General features: G+C 55.9%; 10 protein-coding genes across 10 annotated transcripts; 4 read left to right on the forward strand and 6 right to left on the reverse strand.

Annotated features, from left to right (window-relative positions):
* Positions 1-1197: 1197 nt before the first annotated feature.
* Positions 1198-2281, reverse strand: W97_03364 (COP9 signalosome complex subunit 5; the record flags this gene model as incomplete). The annotated part of the gene is made up of 2 exons (XM_007781261.1): positions 1198-2192; positions 2257-2281. The coding sequence occupies 2 exons, from the start codon at positions 2279-2281 to the stop codon at positions 1198-1200; spliced, it is 1020 nt and encodes a 339-aa protein (XP_007779451.1).
* A 543-nt stretch (positions 2282-2824) lies between these two features.
* W97_03365 (glutamyl-tRNA synthetase) lies at positions 2825-4641 on the reverse strand (the record flags this gene model as incomplete). Its single annotated transcript, XM_007781262.1, has 3 exons — positions 2825-4146; positions 4204-4276; positions 4327-4641. 3 exons carry the CDS (start codon positions 4639-4641, stop codon positions 2825-2827), a joined length of 1710 nt encoding a protein of 569 aa, XP_007779452.1.
* Positions 4642-4838: 197 nt separating this feature from the next.
* On the forward strand, positions 4839-5549 carry W97_03366 (uncharacterized protein; the record flags this gene model as incomplete). Its single annotated transcript, XM_007781263.1, has 2 exons — positions 4839-4923; positions 5002-5549. The coding sequence occupies 2 exons, from the start codon at positions 4839-4841 to the stop codon at positions 5547-5549; spliced, it is 633 nt and encodes a 210-aa protein (XP_007779453.1).
* A 217-nt stretch (positions 5550-5766) lies between these two features.
* W97_03367 (uncharacterized protein) lies at positions 5767-7231 on the reverse strand (the record flags this gene model as incomplete). The annotated part of the gene is made up of 4 exons (XM_007781264.1): positions 5767-6509; positions 6578-7031; positions 7085-7143; positions 7198-7231. The coding sequence occupies 4 exons, from the start codon at positions 7229-7231 to the stop codon at positions 5767-5769; spliced, it is 1290 nt and encodes a 429-aa protein (XP_007779454.1).
* Positions 7232-7621: 390 nt separating this feature from the next.
* On the forward strand, positions 7622-8329 carry W97_03368 (uncharacterized protein; the record flags this gene model as incomplete). Its single annotated transcript, XM_007781265.1, has 1 exon — positions 7622-8329. The coding sequence occupies one exon, from the start codon at positions 7622-7624 to the stop codon at positions 8327-8329; it is 708 nt and encodes a 235-aa protein (XP_007779455.1).
* A 648-nt stretch (positions 8330-8977) lies between these two features.
* On the reverse strand, positions 8978-10121 carry W97_03369 (uncharacterized protein; the record flags this gene model as incomplete). Its single annotated transcript, XM_007781266.1, has 2 exons — positions 8978-9138; positions 9194-10121. 2 exons carry the CDS (start codon positions 10119-10121, stop codon positions 8978-8980), a joined length of 1089 nt encoding a protein of 362 aa, XP_007779456.1.
* A 584-nt stretch (positions 10122-10705) lies between these two features.
* On the forward strand, positions 10706-11869 carry W97_03370 (uncharacterized protein; the record flags this gene model as incomplete). The annotated part of the gene is made up of 3 exons (XM_007781267.1): positions 10706-10759; positions 10815-11430; positions 11508-11869. 3 exons carry the CDS (start codon positions 10706-10708, stop codon positions 11867-11869), a joined length of 1032 nt encoding a protein of 343 aa, XP_007779457.1.
* A 278-nt stretch (positions 11870-12147) lies between these two features.
* On the reverse strand, positions 12148-13743 carry W97_03371 (uncharacterized protein; the record flags this gene model as incomplete). Its single annotated transcript, XM_007781268.1, has 1 exon — positions 12148-13743. The coding sequence occupies one exon, from the start codon at positions 13741-13743 to the stop codon at positions 12148-12150; it is 1596 nt and encodes a 531-aa protein (XP_007779458.1).
* A 478-nt stretch (positions 13744-14221) lies between these two features.
* W97_03372 (uncharacterized protein) lies at positions 14222-15579 on the reverse strand (the record flags this gene model as incomplete). The annotated part of the gene is made up of 3 exons (XM_007781269.1): positions 14222-14940; positions 14999-15423; positions 15476-15579. 3 exons carry the CDS (start codon positions 15577-15579, stop codon positions 14222-14224), a joined length of 1248 nt encoding a protein of 415 aa, XP_007779459.1.
* Positions 15580-15705: 126 nt separating this feature from the next.
* On the forward strand, positions 15706-16857 carry W97_03373 (uncharacterized protein; the record flags this gene model as incomplete). Its single annotated transcript, XM_007781270.1, has 2 exons — positions 15706-15786; positions 15841-16857. The coding sequence occupies 2 exons, from the start codon at positions 15706-15708 to the stop codon at positions 16855-16857; spliced, it is 1098 nt and encodes a 365-aa protein (XP_007779460.1).
* Positions 16858-17213: the final 356 nt, after the last annotated feature.

A 17213-nucleotide genomic window follows, 5' to 3' on the forward strand; every position in this document is an offset into this window, starting at 1 on the left:
CGGTGAGCGATTGCATGTTGTTCCATAAGGCGTCCCATGTTCGCATGGACATTCCTAATGAGACTAGACTGCCTGCGGAACCCTTCCGCACCTGACCTCAACTGCTGCGAACTCTCCATCCTGGCAGGCTTCCAAACGCATTTCTAAAGCTTCAGTCTTATCTGTGAATATTCAGGTGCCAATGGCGTGCTACTCGCTGTACTGCGTATCGATTCCGCATAACCAGTGTGCTGCTTAGCGGAGATCTAATCGAACACGTCTTACACGAAGACGTATGCATGACACTCTGGCACAAGCACCGATGCAATATTATAGCTGTTGGCATCTTATCAATGATCCAAGGTCTCTCCCATGGAAGATTTAGAACCCCGAGCTGATCAACCTGGAAAAGTTCCCGGCCTCAATGCAGACGCTTCGATCTCAGCTTAGCTACTCTGAATTACTCACTTCTGGATCCATGCCCGACGACGTACTGCTTGAATGCCCCTATTTTTGCCTCGAAGATCCACCAATCTTGTAGTAACCCCGAGGTTGATCTAGATTTTTGTTGTTGTTCTACGAGCGTCTTCCCACTTCCCGATACGGCAGTCCAGATATCTACCGCAGAACGCTATTGCACCTTCACATATCACATCAGATATCACAGCATCGGATGGTAGCAATGGCCGTGAGAGCTTTCTGATTATTCTTGGTGTCTTTCCCTATTGCAGCCGTTCTGCGGATGCTCCCTTGACCCAAATATAGTAACATTCATCCCATCCGGCAGCATATCTCTACCTTTTCACTTTCTGAGTCAATGAAAACAGTAACAATATCCACCAGTATGATTCATGTAGTTATACCAGTTTGAACTAGGGAGCTATATCCTGAGGGCTTCTGCCTTGCAATGACCGCTGGCGGAAGAGCCGAACTCAATAGCGTTCTAGCTCCCTTTCCCACAATCACTCCTCGGCTCAGAACGGTGCTCATCAACCCCCTCTAATCTACTAAAGGGAAGTAAGAACCCCGCCTACTACGCGCTGTGGGAAGCACATAGCCTCTATGAGAAGATGCCGCTGCAAGTGATGCAAGTACTCAAGGTGACGCCTCGCACAGCAGCTTGTGTTTGGTTCATTTCCCTAAACGCCGGCCACATGCATCATGAAATCGTTCGACCCAGTCATAGCCATCTTCACCCTTCTCCAATACAGCAGGCCCTCAACCCTGTGCTTCCGCCGCCGGCTGCTCTCGACGTTGCACTTCTCTCACACTGAACACCTTGTGTTTCACCTCAGCAGCCAGCAGTCCCGTCCGCTCTTCCGCAGCAATCTTGCTGCTCGCCCGGACAACCTTCTCCAGCTGTGTATCCTTGCCCCCCGACGACTGAAGGGCCTGCGCTCCCCTCCGATGCGCCGACGTGTCTGCCTGGCGAACCTTCTGCGCCAGATCCCGAATCTGGTTTGTGCCGTATTCGCGGTTCGTGAAGAGAGGGCTAGACGATAGCGTGCCGACCCAGTACTTGTTCCACAGTGACTCTAATAGCGTCGCATCTAGCGAGGACTTGAAGTGCGAGACCTCCAAGCTGTAGTAGCGACTGCTGTGCGCGCCGAAATCTTCGATCTTCGCAAGGGGAATGGTCTGGAAGCCGTCCTCACTCGTAGCCGCGGGCTTGTAGTCTTGCGGGTATGTCCTGAATGCGCCGATCTCGACTTTGCCGGCGCTGATAGTGCGGTCTGGATCGATGACGACAGCTAAAAAGGGATCCGAGAAAGTCTGTTGCTGGAACTGCGTTCCGACATCGATGCCACTAAGCCAGCAGCCGTAGCCAGGATGTGAGTGGTACCAGCCGACCGCATTCTCCAATTGCCCGACGTCTCGCGCTCGCTGTAGGTATTGCACCATGTACTCATTTGCCTCGTCCTGCGCATTGACGCGTGTCTCAGTTCCCTCGACAGGTAGGCGGAAAGCGTCGGTGACGATGAAGGTGTCGCCTTGGACGGAGCCTTGCATCAAGCCCATAACTTCTATCGAGCCGCCGGATCGAGCATGCATGACCATTTTGAGTAGCGCGACGGCGGAGATCCGCACGTTCTTGAAGTAGTTGGGATCTTTCTTCCATGGCTTCGCGGCGTTGATGGCCTTTTGCTCGTCGGGATCGTAGTTGTAGAGGGCGTCTCGTGTGGGATCGACGAGCTTGACGACGTTCTCGAGCTCTAGATTCTGTCTGTCAGCTCGGTTGAGAGGTGAGCAGCTGACGGCGAAGACTGTGCAGCTTACCCCAGGTTTTCTGAGCGGCACTCATCTTGCTAGACGTTAAGTAAAGCAATGTATCAGACGTAGAGGTTACGTTGATCGTAAGGTGGGTTGTAGCTCGGAAGCCGAGCGTTATCGATAGGCAAACGCGCGTTTGGTGCGTCAAACGCGCCCAGCCGGAAGAAAGTTAATGCGCCCCCTCAACGTGTTTAGAAACTAGCGCATCGCGTGAACATACATGAGGTTGGTCGAGAGGAGTATATCGGCCAGAACTGGAGTCATGCTCGGGCGGACTTTGGTAGAGAAAGGCGGTCGTTTGAGTGCCGCACCGAACAGCCCCGAAACCTTCCAGATGTTTTTCCTGCGCCGCAAGCTCTTAGGAGCTTTTGGCCTGCGTCGACACTGCGCCTGTAACTAGCTTGAGCTAGCTGGAGACATGAGTGCGGTCGCGGTCGCGGCCTCAGCTTTACTGTACAAGACTGCCGCTCAAGGGGCCCACTGCTCTATGGATGCCTCGTGGAAGTGAGCTCCACAAGTCTCCAATGGCTCCTCGATAGCTCTAGTGTTTCCATCGCTGGAGTCCCTGCCACTCCTAAGGGCCCAACTTCCGCAAAGTCTCCTCACGACCCAGAAGTTCCATCACCTCGAACATGCTCGGCCCATGCTGGCCATGTGCCATCATAGACCTGAGGAAGTGCAGAACTTTGCCGTTGACAACCTTCTGCATATTCTTGATATCTGCCTCCTTGGCAGCCTCCCTTTCCGCGATCGCCGCGATCACATCGGCGATAATCTTCTCAACTCTGGCCTTTAGACTCGTCGCGTTCCACTGATCCGCGGGTATCTCATACAGGCCGCGGATAACCATTGCAAGATCTGTAGTACTGAGGCCTTGAAATGAAACCGGTCTTGGCGCAGGGTTGCCCGAGCCGAAGAGGTACGAGTTACGCTTGACGAAGTCGGCGGCCGTGGAGTAGTTCTTTGCGTCAGCTCGGAGGATAGCGGTGACGTAGTCCTCAAGTGTCCGACCGCGGAGCATAATCTCGTAGTCTTGTGTTTCAGGCGTGCTCTTAACCAGCTTGACAATACTCTTGACCATATCGTCGATCTCCCCGGATTCTATGCGTCGCATTGCGTGCTTGTGCTGCAGGAACCACAGCTTGTCCAGCTTGACTTTGGCATTCCCCTTTGTGAATTTGGTGTGGAACCGCTCTACCAGCTGTTCCATGTCCATGCAGTCGTTCCCATGGTTGTGACTCCAGCCCAGAAGCGCTACGAAATTCACCAGCGTCTCCGGAAAGACTCCGATCTTGTCCCTGTAGCTTGCGATGTCCACATCGAAGTTCCTCTTACTGAGCTTCGCCCCTTTTTCATCAACCAGCAGAGCAACATGCGCGAATTGCGGCGGTTCCCAGCCAAAGGCTTCGTACATGGCTAGATGTTTTGGCGTCGCTGGTAACCACTCGTCCCCTCTGATCACATGCGTGATCTTCATGTGGTGGTCGTCTACCACATTCGCCAGATGATAAGTTGGCAAGCCGTCCGTCTTCAGCAATATGGGATCGTCGTACGCCACGATATCTTGCCGACGCTTCTTCTTCCCTCTTCCAACGTGACCATAGACGAGGTCCTGGAACTCTGGATAGTCTTCTGGCACAAGGAGGCGTATCACATGCTGTTCGCCCTTGGCTGCACGCTCGTCTGACTCCTCTTTAGGTATACTGGCGCAGGTGCGGTCGTAGTCTGTTGCGACACCCAGGGCGGCGCGCTGCTCGGCGAGCTGGTGTAGACGTTCTGCTGAGCAGAAGCAGCGGTAGGCATGGCCGCTGTCGAGGAGTTTGTGTGCGTGGGTCTGGTAGAGGGGCGTGCGTTCGGACTGTCTGTAGGGACCGTACGGACCCCCTACTTCAGGCCCTGTGTATAAGGTTAGACTGGCACGCATGCAAGCTGGTTATGCTCGGCCTGAAGTACCTTCATCCCATTGCAAGCCAGCCCATCTTAGGTCCTCGTACAGACGTTTCTCGGCATCCGGTATTGTCCTTTTCTTCGTCTGTCAGTATATCATGCTTCGTTGACAGGCATGGAGGTGCCAACCCTATCTGTGTCCTCTATGCGGAGGAGAAACTGCCCACCGGTGGCTTTGGCGAGAAGGTAGTTGAACAGTGCTGTGCGTAATGATCCGAGGTGGAGATACCCAGTCGGCGACGGCGCGAAACGCGTTCTTGCGGGTTTTTCTGGGAGAGGGAGCTTCGGAGTGGATTTCCGGGGAGGGTGTAGTTTTGCAGGTGTCGAAGCGCCGTTAGCTGTTGATAGATGCCGTCTCGACCGCTTTTCCAGTCTCTTGAAGCATGCCGCGCATGTGTATTGCCATCTTGACGGGCTCTGCCGCCAGGGGATAGGAAATAACATTGATGTGGAGGAAGACGTCGAGCTCAAAGTGCAGATCAATACAATATGACCGGGGAAGCTTGGGACGACCTCCGTGCACGCCCTGGCACCCTCCTCCGCAACCTCCGCAACCTCCGCAACCTCCGCAAGAAACCCCTCTATCCTCTGCCCACTTCAGCGCTGACAGCGGCGGATCTGAGCCGCATGGGCAAACCAACATGAGCTCCTGGCTGGCCGAGTACAGCGCGTCCCTCGACCTCCGCGATGCCCGGGAAAAGGCGCAAATAACCTACACTAACGCCTGTATGTCCCCGTAGACCCCCTTTGCCCCCGCCGGACACGACTCAAAACGATAAAACATGCACTGACGTATCTTTACAGACACCAAACTCGCCGACCGAACCGCAGCAGCCGAAGCCCGCGCCGCACAAGCTCCTTCAGCCCTGTCTTCCTCCCCCGTACCAGCCAGCGCCGCCAGACCAAGCACACCCCTACGAGGCAAGAGCTCCCCGCGCGGTAAACAAGAAGACTCCACATCCTCTCCAGACGACGCCCTCTCCCGCATCCGCGCCGACTTAGCCTCCACCCAGCGGTCCCGCGCCGAGCTCCAAGCCAAGCTAGCCCCGCTCACCACCGAGCTCGAGACACTCAAGAAGCAATCCACCCTCTCAGACAGGCGCATCGCCGAGCTGACCCGTGAGAAGATCATGCTGGAGAGGAAGCTCCGCGACCGATACGACGAGACTAAAGGCAAGAGCAAGCTGGTCGAGGAAGTGCAGGATGAGATGGTGAGCCTGAACCTGCAGCTGAACATGGCGGAGCAACGGGCGGAGAAGCTGGAGGGGGAGAATCGGGAGTTGGTTGAGCGGTGGATGGTTCGGATGGGGAAGGAGGCCGAGGAGATGAATAGGAGGAGTAGGTGGGAGTGAGGCGTCATTCGGGGAAAACGTCACGAAGCAGAAGCGCAATGAGTTCACGTAAGTAATCGCGGAAGCTACCTATATGCAGCGGAGAGTACACAAGAAGGAAGGAAGACTGCGCCGCCAGGTCAACTGAAGAAACCTGGAGAGGGCAGCCAAGGCCTCGCGCGACCTCTCTATAACCCCTGACCACCAACGCCGTCGCCAGCAAAGCAATTAAAGCCGTCTACTGCGTCGCGCATTGGGGTTGAGCCCCTTCCTCGTCCTCATCCTCCCACTCGGCTCCTGCTCTGGGATCGCCTGAGCCAGCGCCAAAGTCGTCCAAGGTTGCCGTGTCATCGTACTCTACTTCATCAACGACATCCGCCTTGATCGCTGGCTCAGGTCCCGGAAGCACCTCCCGAATCTTGTTGAGCATCGCCTCGTCCTGCACCCAGCCATCTTCCGGGAAGTCGATCTTCACGACGAGGTAGAGGTCGCCCTTGTGATCGCTCTTCTTGTGCGGCATCCCCTCGCCAGCAACCTTGAGCACCTGATCCGGCCGTAATATCTTGCCCTTCGGCTGTTTCACCTTCAGCTGTATGCCTCGCCCATCAAGATGCGTCAGCACCACCCGGTCAAAACCAGTCAGCGCCTCAGCGAGGGTGATGTGCAGATCCGCCTGCAGATCCGCGCCTGCTCTCCTAAAGACATCATGCGGTACCTCCGATAGCTCGAAGATGATGTCGCCGGGCTCTTGGTCAGGTAGCTGGTCCGCTTCGCCTGGTAGAACGATCTTGTCGCCTTCGCGGGAGCCGCGCGGTATGTAGAGCTCCAGCACCTTGCGCGCCTCGACGACCTTGGCTCCTTTGCATTTCTTGCACCTGTCCTTGTCTTTGAAGACTTTACCGGAGCCTTTGCAGGTGCCGCAGGTGGTGGTTTCTTGGGTTACGAGGCCGGGGCCTACGGAGCGGAGGCCGGTTGTCATACCTGTAGACAGAGAGATTGTTAGCTATTGTCGTATTCAGACAATATCTGCAGAGGTTCTTCAAACGTACCACGTCCGCCGCAGACACCGCACGGATGACTCTTCGCCCTCTCCTTCCCCCCACTCCCCTTACACACCGCACACACCACATTCTTCGTGCTCGCAAATCTTGTCGTTTTCCCCTTATACAGCTCTTCCAGCGTGACCTCGTACTCCTGCTCCTCATTACGCCCCTTCCTGGGCACCTGCCTGCCGCCCGGCGCGCCGCCCATCCCAGGGGGCATCCCGGGCATCCCGCCCATACCCATGCCAAACATCTGCTGCAATATGTCGTCCAGATCCACACCCTCGCCCGGCATGCCAGAGTTGGCGCCCGAGAAGGCAGACATGCCGTGCGTGTCGTAGAGGTGGCGCTGCTGGTCATCGGAGAGGATCTCGTAGGCGCGAGATATGGATTTGAATTTTATCTCGGCGGCTTGACGGTCTTCTTCGGCGACTTTGTCGGGGTGGGAGGATAGGGCTGCCTGTGGGGATAGTTAGAAGGATGGGCGCGTGGAGGAGGGTAGGGGAAACGTACTTTGTGGTAGGCCTTTTTGATCTCATTCTTGGAGGCGCTGCTGCTTATGCCGAGGACCTCTTTGTATATTAGTGAGGCCTAGGAGAAGTGGGAACGGGGCTAGGTGGACGTACCATAGAGGTCTATTTCTTCTGCGGCGCCGTCCATGGTTGCGCAAGGTTTGGGGTCTGGTGGCGGGTTGTTCAGATGTGGGGCGGAGTATGAGACGGCTTAGGGCAATGACGGGAGGAACTCAGAAGAAAGTTTGGACAAGAAGTGGTTGAAAGCGCAGCGTGGTTATTCGCATGAACGGCAAATCTTTGGACAAACGACAAGCGGCGCGGAAGCTTTACTTATCGTTGACAGCGCCAAGGCCGAGGCCGGGGGCGGAGCGGAATTGGATCTTCTGCGTGCGGGCTGACCTAGCTCACCTAGGTACAAGCTTCAAGTTCCTCTTCCGAATTGCTCTATCACGTCAATCTTCACCTTGCTGTACTAGATTTCGAGCTCCATGTGTATCATCACCGTCTCTACGGCCAAAGTTGTACCAAGTCGATAATGTATAACCGGCATCTAGGGCCTCCAGCCCAAGCACTCTACCGCGTCTTCGTTCAGCCCGCACTATCCGCACCATTACCACGCCCAATCTGTCGCTCTCCTCCTCCCACTATCCCTCGACCTCCGCTGTTCCAGGTCCGATATGCAGGGAAATACCGCCCACCCGTCGCCCGCACCCAAAAATACGACGAAGAGATCGGGTCCCCCTACATCAATCTCGTCGACGACTCGGGGACCTTCCACCAGTCCGTCCGCATGCGCGACGTCCTTCGAGACTTCAACCGCGACACCCACCACCTCGTCGCCGTCTCTCCCGCAGACCCAAACGACCCGTCTTCGCTGCCCACCTGCAAGATCCTGTCGAAAGAGTCACTCAGGGAAGCCCAGCGCGCGAAAGCAAAGCCGAAGAAGACGGTTGCGGATTTAATGAAGCAGCTCGAGCTTAATTGGGCGATAGACGCGAACGATCTGAATCATCGGCTGAAGAAGATGGGGGAGTTTCTGGCGAAGGGGATGAGGGTCGAAGTGGTGTTCGCGCCGAAGAAGAGGGGGAGGAAGGCTACGGCTGCGGAGATTGAGGATGTGGTTAAGAAGGTGCGGAGTGCCGCTGCTGAGTCCAAGGGGGAGGAAATGAAGAAGCCGGAGGGAAAGCTGGGGGAGGTGTTGACAATGTTCTTCGAGGGAAAGGGGGCTAAGGGGAAAAGCTAAGGGCTACTACGGGATCTAAAACGGGATTTGACAATAAGAGGTGGTAGGGAACTCAGAGACTTCAAAGCAGGATCCAGCATACGCGCTTCGTGTACGAGCGACTCCTTAACGACGACGATAAAGGATACAAGCATGACACAGGCGCGGGCCAAGTCGGTGGCCAATCTGTCATCAATACGTCAAGAGTTGCGGCGGGAGAGCTGAAGCCATTGAAAGACTTTATAGCGAGTACAAATGTAGATAGGAGGCTGTGTGCTGACGAGGCTACAGACGCGGCGGTGGCGATGGTCAGACACCGAACCGCACGCCGTTGATTGTGGTATCAACTGCGTAGATGTATATAACAACTCACCGCTTCAAAACAACCATTCCAAAGCGATGGTCAGCCGAGGCACAACAGAACAATAGAGCTCCCGCGATGCTGGCCTGAAGTGTGCCCGAAGCATGCCGCCTGTGAGGTAGCTCAGTTCTCAGCGGGCCGCGCCTCATTCACAGTAGCTGTTAAGCTGACTGCCTAGAATCGTACACAGGCAGCTCGAAGGTCCGTTCGTAGCTGTAGAGCAGATACAACGACCAGGCATGCATCGCTGTCCCTTATCCGACATTTACAAGGTCCACTGGCAGGGGTCGGTCAGTTGTGACTCTAGACTAACTGCTCAGACGTAATATTCGGATAGCATTGTCTCCCAGGACACCCTTCGCTCCGTCTGCGTCGTCTCCAAAAGCGCCGGTGATGGCTCGGTAGTTGGTTTTCACACTCAACCACTCGGTCTCCCCACCCAGTGGCGGGAAGAAGGGGTTGTCGGTACCTATGCATGCGTCAGCAGAAGCCCGCTGGAGGCCGTGCAGCAAGTCCGTCCGTACCAAACAATAGCCTGTCCTTGCCGCTCGCATCGATTGCGGCTTTCAGTCCGACCTCAGAGTAGATCACAGCATCAAGATAAATGTTCGTCTTCAACACATCCCACACGCTTCTCCTGCCTTCCAGCTTTTCGTCCTTGGCCAGATGACCGTCGTGCAGGATGCAGCTCTCAATCCTGCCCGCCAGGAAGGGCAGCGTGCCGCCCGAATGCGCGATCAGGACCTGCAAGCTCTGGAACCGGTCCCAGACAGCAGACAAAAGCATCCTCGTCACCGCAATCGTCGTCTCAAGCGGAAACCCAAGTGCCAGCGGCAGCACGTGCCCATACTCGTTCGCGCGCGGCCCGTAGACAGACCATGGGAGTCCGTAGTGCGGGTGCAGGAAGACAAGCTGTTGGTGCTTCTCGAGCGCTGCGTAGATGGGATCGAGAGAGGGATCGTCGAGTCCTTCTCCAAGCCCTGAAGTACCCATGATGATGCCTCGCATGCGACTAAGGCCGGCTAACCGCTCGATCTCTGCCACGACAACCTCGGCCGGAGCTGAGAGAGGGAGGGCACCGAATGCGTACAGTCTTCCGGGATGCTGCTCGCAGAGCTCGTTGACTTCGTCGTTGATCTTTCTTGCGGTCTCGCCTGCTTCACTCGGGTCTAGGAAGTCAAGCCATGGGTTTGCGAGTGAGATGACAGATACATCGATGCCGTGGGTGTCCATGAACGAGATTTTTTGTTTGATGTCATAGTACTCTGGTCCTACGGGCCTGCCGCGGGCGGTTGACGGTGTTGCAGGATCATCTTCTCCGGGTAGAATGATTAGGCGTGAGGTATCTGGAGCGTCGGGAAAGGTGCGTACATAGGGAACGGTGTTGCGGGAGCGGAGGAGGGACATGTAGGAGGGGGGGTAGACGTGCGTGTGGATGTCCACCACCGGCATCGTAACCCTTTGCTGAGCGTGGTGCTGAGGTGATGTGAGTGTCAAGATGCTAGTAGTCGAATCTTGCCGTACTCTGAAGGGGAGAACGAGATTGACTCCTAAATAGTGAGCCCCGTGTGGGACTGATGCTCCTTCCCAATCTACTCTCAGACCAGCCGGACTTGCCTCATGACTCTGACCTACACCTTTTTCGACTACTTCTTCTGGCACTTTTACTGAGTGTGATTTACACTCCGGCTCTGGCGAATGATTTCTCCTATCAGAACCCATGCGTGAAGCACCTGCATGCCCCACCATGTCGGCGAGATAAGCCCCTCATCTGCTTATCACGGACTGCCTCTCTAGGCTGCAGCAACCCCCTTGCTCCCAAACGGCACAAGGTGTGTCTCTGCCGTCCAGGCTGCTCCGGTGGGTAGGGAATCCGTGTGCCGCAGTCTCAATTAAGCTCTTTAACCTTGTAGATCGGCCTTGTCCTTTCTTCTACACTTTCTCTCTTACTCAACCATTTCTTCCGGGATCGCCAATCGCTATCAAGCCTCCAATTAAGTCAAGCTGTCTCTTTCACTTTATCCAAGTCAGCATAAATGGACCCAGTGCCCATGAACTCCGCCGCCGAGCGCGACAACTCCTTCATCCCAGTACCCCACCCCCAGCTCCGCCATCACAATAACACAAAGTCCTAACACCCCCCAGCTCATCGATTTCTCCCCCTTCCTCAACCCCAACACCTCAACCGCCAAACAAACCACCGCCGCCGCCATCCTCCACGGCTTCCGCACCGCCGGCTTCATCTACCTCCGCAACGCGGGCATCTCTCCCCAAACCATCTCCCGCGTCTTCGCCCTCTCCGCCTCCTTCTTCCGGCGCCCCCAGGCCCAGAAAGATGCGCTCGCGTGGTACAGCCCCGAGGCCAACAGGGGCTACACCGCGCAGGGCCGTGAAAAAGTGACCGATCTGGTGGACAAGGTGGATGTGGAGAAATTGAGAGAGGAGGTGCCGGATCTGAAGGAGAGTCTAGAGATTGGGCGGGATGACGAGGCGCAGTTTCCGAATTGCTGGCCGGATCCGTTTGATGAGGAGGGCGGGGTGTTTCGGGAGGTGATGAACGAGTTCTTCGAGGAGTGTAAGGGGCTGCATCGGGAGATTATGAGGGCGGTGGCGTTGGGAATGGGGCTGGAGGAGGGATGGTTCGATGGGTATACGGATGGGGGCGATAATACGCTGAGGTTGCTGCATTATCCGGAGGTTGGGAGGGGGGTGTTTCGGGAGAGGAAGGGGCAGGTTAGGGCGGGGGCGCATACGGACTATGGTGGGTATTTCGTTCCGAATGGTCTTTGGGGAGGATGTCGGGGTATGGGGTGGGTAAATGCTGATGCATCGGACTAGGATCGATCACGCTGCTGTTCCAGGATGATCGCGGCGGCTTGCAGGTCCAGTTGCCGGATGGCACGTTCGTGGATGCGACGCCGATACCGGATACGATTGTCATCAACGCTGGTGATCTGCTTGCGCGCTGGTCGAACGACATGATCAAATCCACCAAGCACAGAGTGGTTGAGCCGCCATTAAAGCCGGGCGAAGAGGTTGGTGACAAGTATCCGGCTCGGTACAGCGTGGCGTACTTTTGTAATCCGAACTTCGATAGGTGGATTGATGCTATTCCGGGAACGTTCGAGGCGGAGGGGAAGAAGTATCCAGGAGTAAACAGCGGCGAGTATCTGGTGCAGCGGCTGGCCGCAACGTATTGACAGGACGATACGGCACAACCAAGAAGAGGCGAATACATGATAATACGGAGAGAGACACACTAGCAATACTGACGTGTTGTATTCCTATGTAGCGAGAAAGAAGTGAGTAATATATCACAATAAGTTGAAAAGCCTTGCCAGTTGTGCTTCCATCTACCTGCGGTGAGTGGAAGGGAAGGGCGAATTTAGCAATAGTGTGACTGGACCTTTTAGTGCAGCAATGTTGCAATTATAGCAGCCCTCAACAGTCTAGTCTGCATGACCGCCATAGCCTAGTCCTACCAGTCCGTCTCCCTCCCCAGAATCTCCCACCCAAGCAATCGCCACAGCTCCTCCTTGAACCAATCGCCCGTCTGCTGCTCGTCGAACTTCGGTGGCGCAGATATCGGTGGGAAACGAGCAGGCATCCTCAGACAGTCCATGAAGTCGCTGTCCTCATCGCAGCCGAACATCGCATTCACGAGCGTACGCTGCAGCTTGTCTTTTGCATTGAGACTTAACCCAGTCTTTCCAGTCGAGCCACCCGTTCTCCCTGTAGCTTGCTTGGTAGCCCCTGTTGCTCTCCTCGAGGCCTGTGAAGCGGCCACCACGGGCTGAGCGGCCATGTGTGCGGGCGCTACAGCCATTGCTCGTTCCAAGACGGCGAGCAGATTCGGCGCTTCAATGTTCATAGTCTTCTTTTCGAGCTCTTTCTTCGCCCCTGCGCCGGCAGAGCCAAGAGTCATTGGCGGAGAGATGTCATGCTCAATGGTGGCGCTACGCTCGCGGTTGAAGGTGTAGACGTAAAGTCGCTTAGCGGTTCGCTCGAGGAGGACGAACATGAAGCCTTCGAAGAGCTCGCGGTGAGCGGCATCGGAGGCGTCAAGGTATGAAATAAGAGCTGCGAGAAACGTGGAAACGGCGCGAGGGACGCTTTCCTCTTTTGCTGTCTTGAGTATTTTGCTTTTGGTTTTGGACTTTTGCACTCCGGTTGAGGACGTCTCTGCCTCTGCGGCCGCGAGTTCCTTCTCGGCGCGGGCGAGAGAGGCTTCGGTGATGCAGTCGAGCATGACAGTGAAGGCTTTAGTGAAGGCGTAAACGATGGGGCCAGACCTCATCCGGTCAGCATCTCCATTGGTGATCTTAGTCAGTCCGTGCAACAGAGAGCTGAACGCGCGAGCAGAGGCACGGAAGATAGCAGCCAAGTCAGCAGCCTGCTTAGACTGTAACGCGGCAGCAACTGGGACTGAAAGCTGGCCAACTATAGCGGTACTTGAACCGCCTACAGCTGAATTCTGCTTGCACACGGCTGAAATGACCGTAGCCAAGCTCGAGGCGGCCTGACAGAGGTGATAGGCCAGGCCGTCATACTCTTGGGAGCTCTGCTGAAAGAGCTTGTGTAGTCGATAGAGATGCTGGACCGTGATAGCACCAGCTAGCACACTGTCAGCGCCGGCGATCGCAAGAGTGAGATACAGACCTTTGCCAGCGAGGTTGACTGTGTCGAAGTCTTCTGCGAAAGTGTCCGGTGGCAGTCGTTCAGCTTCACCCTCGATAAGATCCTTCCCAGGCTTTGGTCTCTTGCTAGATTTGCTAGAAGTGCCGTTGTCGGCCGTCGCTCTCTTGCGCTTGCCACCTGATGCGGCACCCACTTCGTTGGTAGAATATGTATTCAGCTTCAGCTGCCTCTCAAGCAGATCAATCTTTCGCTCGAGTCCAGCAGTCTTAGCTTGGGAGTCTGCGAATGCAACCTCCAGCTGAGCATGCTGATCCCTCCAGAAGGCGGAGCTGTCGAGGTGGCGACTCTTCGCATGCCGGCCGCTCTTCCGTTGGCCTGCTGCGAGATGTTGATGTAGCTTAAGAATATAGTCTAGGAGATGGATCTTTGTGAGCATTTTGAGTAATGCGAACGTCTGCGAGAAACGTACCTGTTACAGAGAGGCCATTTGGCGTGGACTTGACCACAGCAATAGCGAGCGCTAAGTGCAATCTAGATGGACGACCAGAAGTCGCCGCCCCGTGGCCCTTTGAAGGCGCCATCCGCTCGGTGGTTTTGGGCTTGTCAATGAGATGTGGTTGGAAATGTCGAGTCCTGACGTTCTCTCGCTTCCCGGATGCTTGTACGCCTGCAACGACAATCATCTACAAACAGAGAAGCCGGCTACGAGGAGGCCGGCTTCGTGGTTAAGAATGATAGGTAGAGTAAATTAGGCTGTATAACACATGAGACTTTACTGCGATAACATAGCGGAGCGCTCAAGCGCGCTCACGGAAAACCATAAAGCCTCCTATACCTACACATCCGCGTCACGATGCGGAGATGAATCTATACATATGATACAGGAACACCCTATACCCTCTCGGATTTCCACCTTACCGGTACCTAGCTCCGTCCTTCTTCTTGTAAGGCAGCGGCTCAATCTTCTTCCTCTTGAACTCGATATCCGCGCCTTCGATGTCCGCCCGCTTCATCACGCCCTCCGTCCACTCATCCCACTTGCTCCTGAACAACCCAACGCCGACGGGCTTCAGAAGATGCCTATCAACGAAGCTGCGTAAGACGAATCCGTGCCTCTCGGTATTTTCCTTCACTGCAGCAACGTCGACAATCTTGCCTTCCCGCTGCTGCAAGATGAAAACCGACATGCGCTGCCACGGCGCCCCCTTCTGCGCGAACGGCGGCTGCCACGGCAGCACCACGTTCTCCTTCGGCATGGTGCCTAACGGCATTGACGGTGTGACAGGCGAGAGCGGAACGTTGCAAGCCAAGAAATGACACCTGAAATCAAACGCATCCTTCTCCACATTTGGCACGTCAGAATCTATGACTGCAACGGTGACAAGCCGCTCGCCCTTGTCGAACACTTGTACACGCAGTGTGGGCGGTTTCTCAGTCCGGCGCGATTCCACGACGTCGCCGGGCTGTACGATGCGCTGACTGAAGGCGACGTCCACATCGGCTACTGGGTCCATGTTCGGCAGAACGTCCGGGACGATGTTGTGCTGGGTGATGCGCTGATCTAGAATTAGGCGCTTGTACTGGCGCCACTTGCGGTCTGCGAGGTAGCGGTAGATGGGTCGGTTCATGTTGCCTTGTGCAGAGTGTTAGCACTTCGTCCCAGGCGTTCCCAAGGACAAGTGCAAACCTACCCAATCCATCTTCAAACCTCTTCTTGATTAACGGATCATTGATATCCGCCAGGATCTTCAACTCCTCCAGATGCCTCCTCATGCTATCCAACCGGTTCTTCTTGTACAGCTCGCCGCCACTGACAGCAGCATCTTGAGCCTCTAGCCTGGCTATCCGAGCCCGCTGTACTTCAATCTGGTGGATCTTCTCTTCCCTGTCCGCCTGTAATATCTTCCGCGCCTCCTGGAAGCATTGGTAGGGGAGCTGCTCGAAGGGGATTTGGCTGGAGGTCTTGAGGGCGGCGCGTCGGCGGCGAGAACCCACGATGGGGACGCCCTTTTTACCGAGGCGCTTTTCTTCGCTGCGGAGGGCGCGGATGCTGATATGAGGAGGAGGGGATGAGGGGGCTGGAGATGCGCTTTGCTGGACCTGTGCCTCTTGGGGGCTAGGTGTGGTTGTGGTGAAGCATCTTACGGGCAATGCCTGGATCGTCCTACGTTGCAGACAGGTAGAACATGTCTGAAGCGGTCTCGCGACCTGCTTGAATGTCGGCATGCTCTTCGAACGAGGGTGTTGGTGATGCTGCTCGAAGATGGCACATTTGGATCCCTCGATCGTTAATGCGCGGCTTGGCGAGGCCGGAACTTTTCGAAGCCCGCAACACCCCCGACCTTCATCATCAACGGCACAAGCGCGACATCCCTTGTCTTAACGCAGCACATATACAATGGCCTCAAAGGGCGCCTCGGTGCCTCTAAAGGCTGCTGTAAGCTGTGCGGCTCGAGCGAGCTCGCGGCCAAATGTAGCGGTATGTCCACAACACCAGACCCCTCTCCTTCAAACCCACTAACACACCTCCCAGCAACCCTTCCACCTCCCCATCAGCCGCTCAATGGCCACCGAAACCCACCTCCCCACCAAATACACTCCCTCCCCCTCCTCCGCCGCCCTCACACCCGCGGGCGTCCTCCCCCTGGAAGCCCAATCCGTCCTCACAACGATCTACCGCTTCCCAACCATGGAGCCCCTCCGCTACACCACCTACCCAGCAACGCACCTCCGGCTGCCCCTCCGACGGGACCTGCTCCACCGCGCCGTCGTCTTCGAGGGCGACGCCACGCGCCAGGGCACCGCATCTACGAAGACGCGGTATGAGGTGCACGGCAGCAACAGGAAGATTCGTCCGCAGAAGGGGACGGGCAGGGCGCGGTTGGGGGATAAGAAGAGTCCGATGCTTAGGGGAGGGGGGGTGGCGCATGGGCCGAAGCCCAGAGATTTTAGTACCGAGTTACCACGGAAGATGTATGATTTGGCGTGGCGGACCGCGCTGTCGTATCGGTACAGCAGGGGCGAGTTGATCGTGGTCGACAGTTTTGGGGAGACGTTGAAGGAGGGCGTGCCGCCGGGGAACTGGTTCAAGGCGAGTGGGTGGGGGAGGCCGGGGGATGGGAAGAGCCTTGTGATTACGATGGAGGGGTGGAAGATGTGGTTGGAGAAGATGAAGGGCGCGAGTATGAGCAGTACGATCAAGACGGTAGGGACTGTGGATGTCAAGGATCTGCTGAAGTTGGCGAGGGTTATTGTGGAGAAGCGGGCGCTGGATAATATTCTGAAGGAGCATCGGAGTGATCTGACGAGGGTGCGGAGGGGCCGGGTACCGAGGGTACTGAGCAGTGCTCCACTGCCACTGGCGAGCGAATCGGCGCTCTCAAATGAGGCGACGGAAATAAATGAGATGGAGGGCGAGCATGAGTCCATGGAGGCAGATGAGTGGGTGGGGGTGGAAGACCGGGAGCAGGAAGGTGAGTCAACACAGGCAAGCGAGCTAGAAACCACAGAAGGATCGCAGAAGGCAAGAGGGCCAGAGACAAGCACCTAGCTTGGGGGAAGTGCTTCCACTGTGTATATCATGTAACATTGAACATTGATACTTCTACTTCAGCACTTGCCTTAAGTGCATGTTGTTAGCTTTTACTCGAGTATGACTGCAAACTAAGGCAACGTAGTCCAAAGGCTGATGCATCCTTCTTGATGCTGTAGCGTGCTGCCCTTTTAGAAGATGTTGCTCTAAAATAGTTTCGAGCTGGGCGCCCATGTGTGTATTGGTGCCATGTGGATAATTGCTCAGCAGCAAACGATCTTCGAGTACGTGCAATATGTTGAGATCCCGAATGTCATCAAAAAAGGTATATAACAAGGCAGGCGTAATTCAGGAAGCGGCAAAGCTCGCCCGTC

This window comes from Coniosporium apollinis (assembly GCF_000281105.1).
Source record: "Coniosporium apollinis CBS 100218 chromosome Unknown supercont1.13, whole genome shotgun sequence".
NCBI lineage: Eukaryota > Fungi > Ascomycota > Dothideomycetes > Coniosporium > Coniosporium apollinis.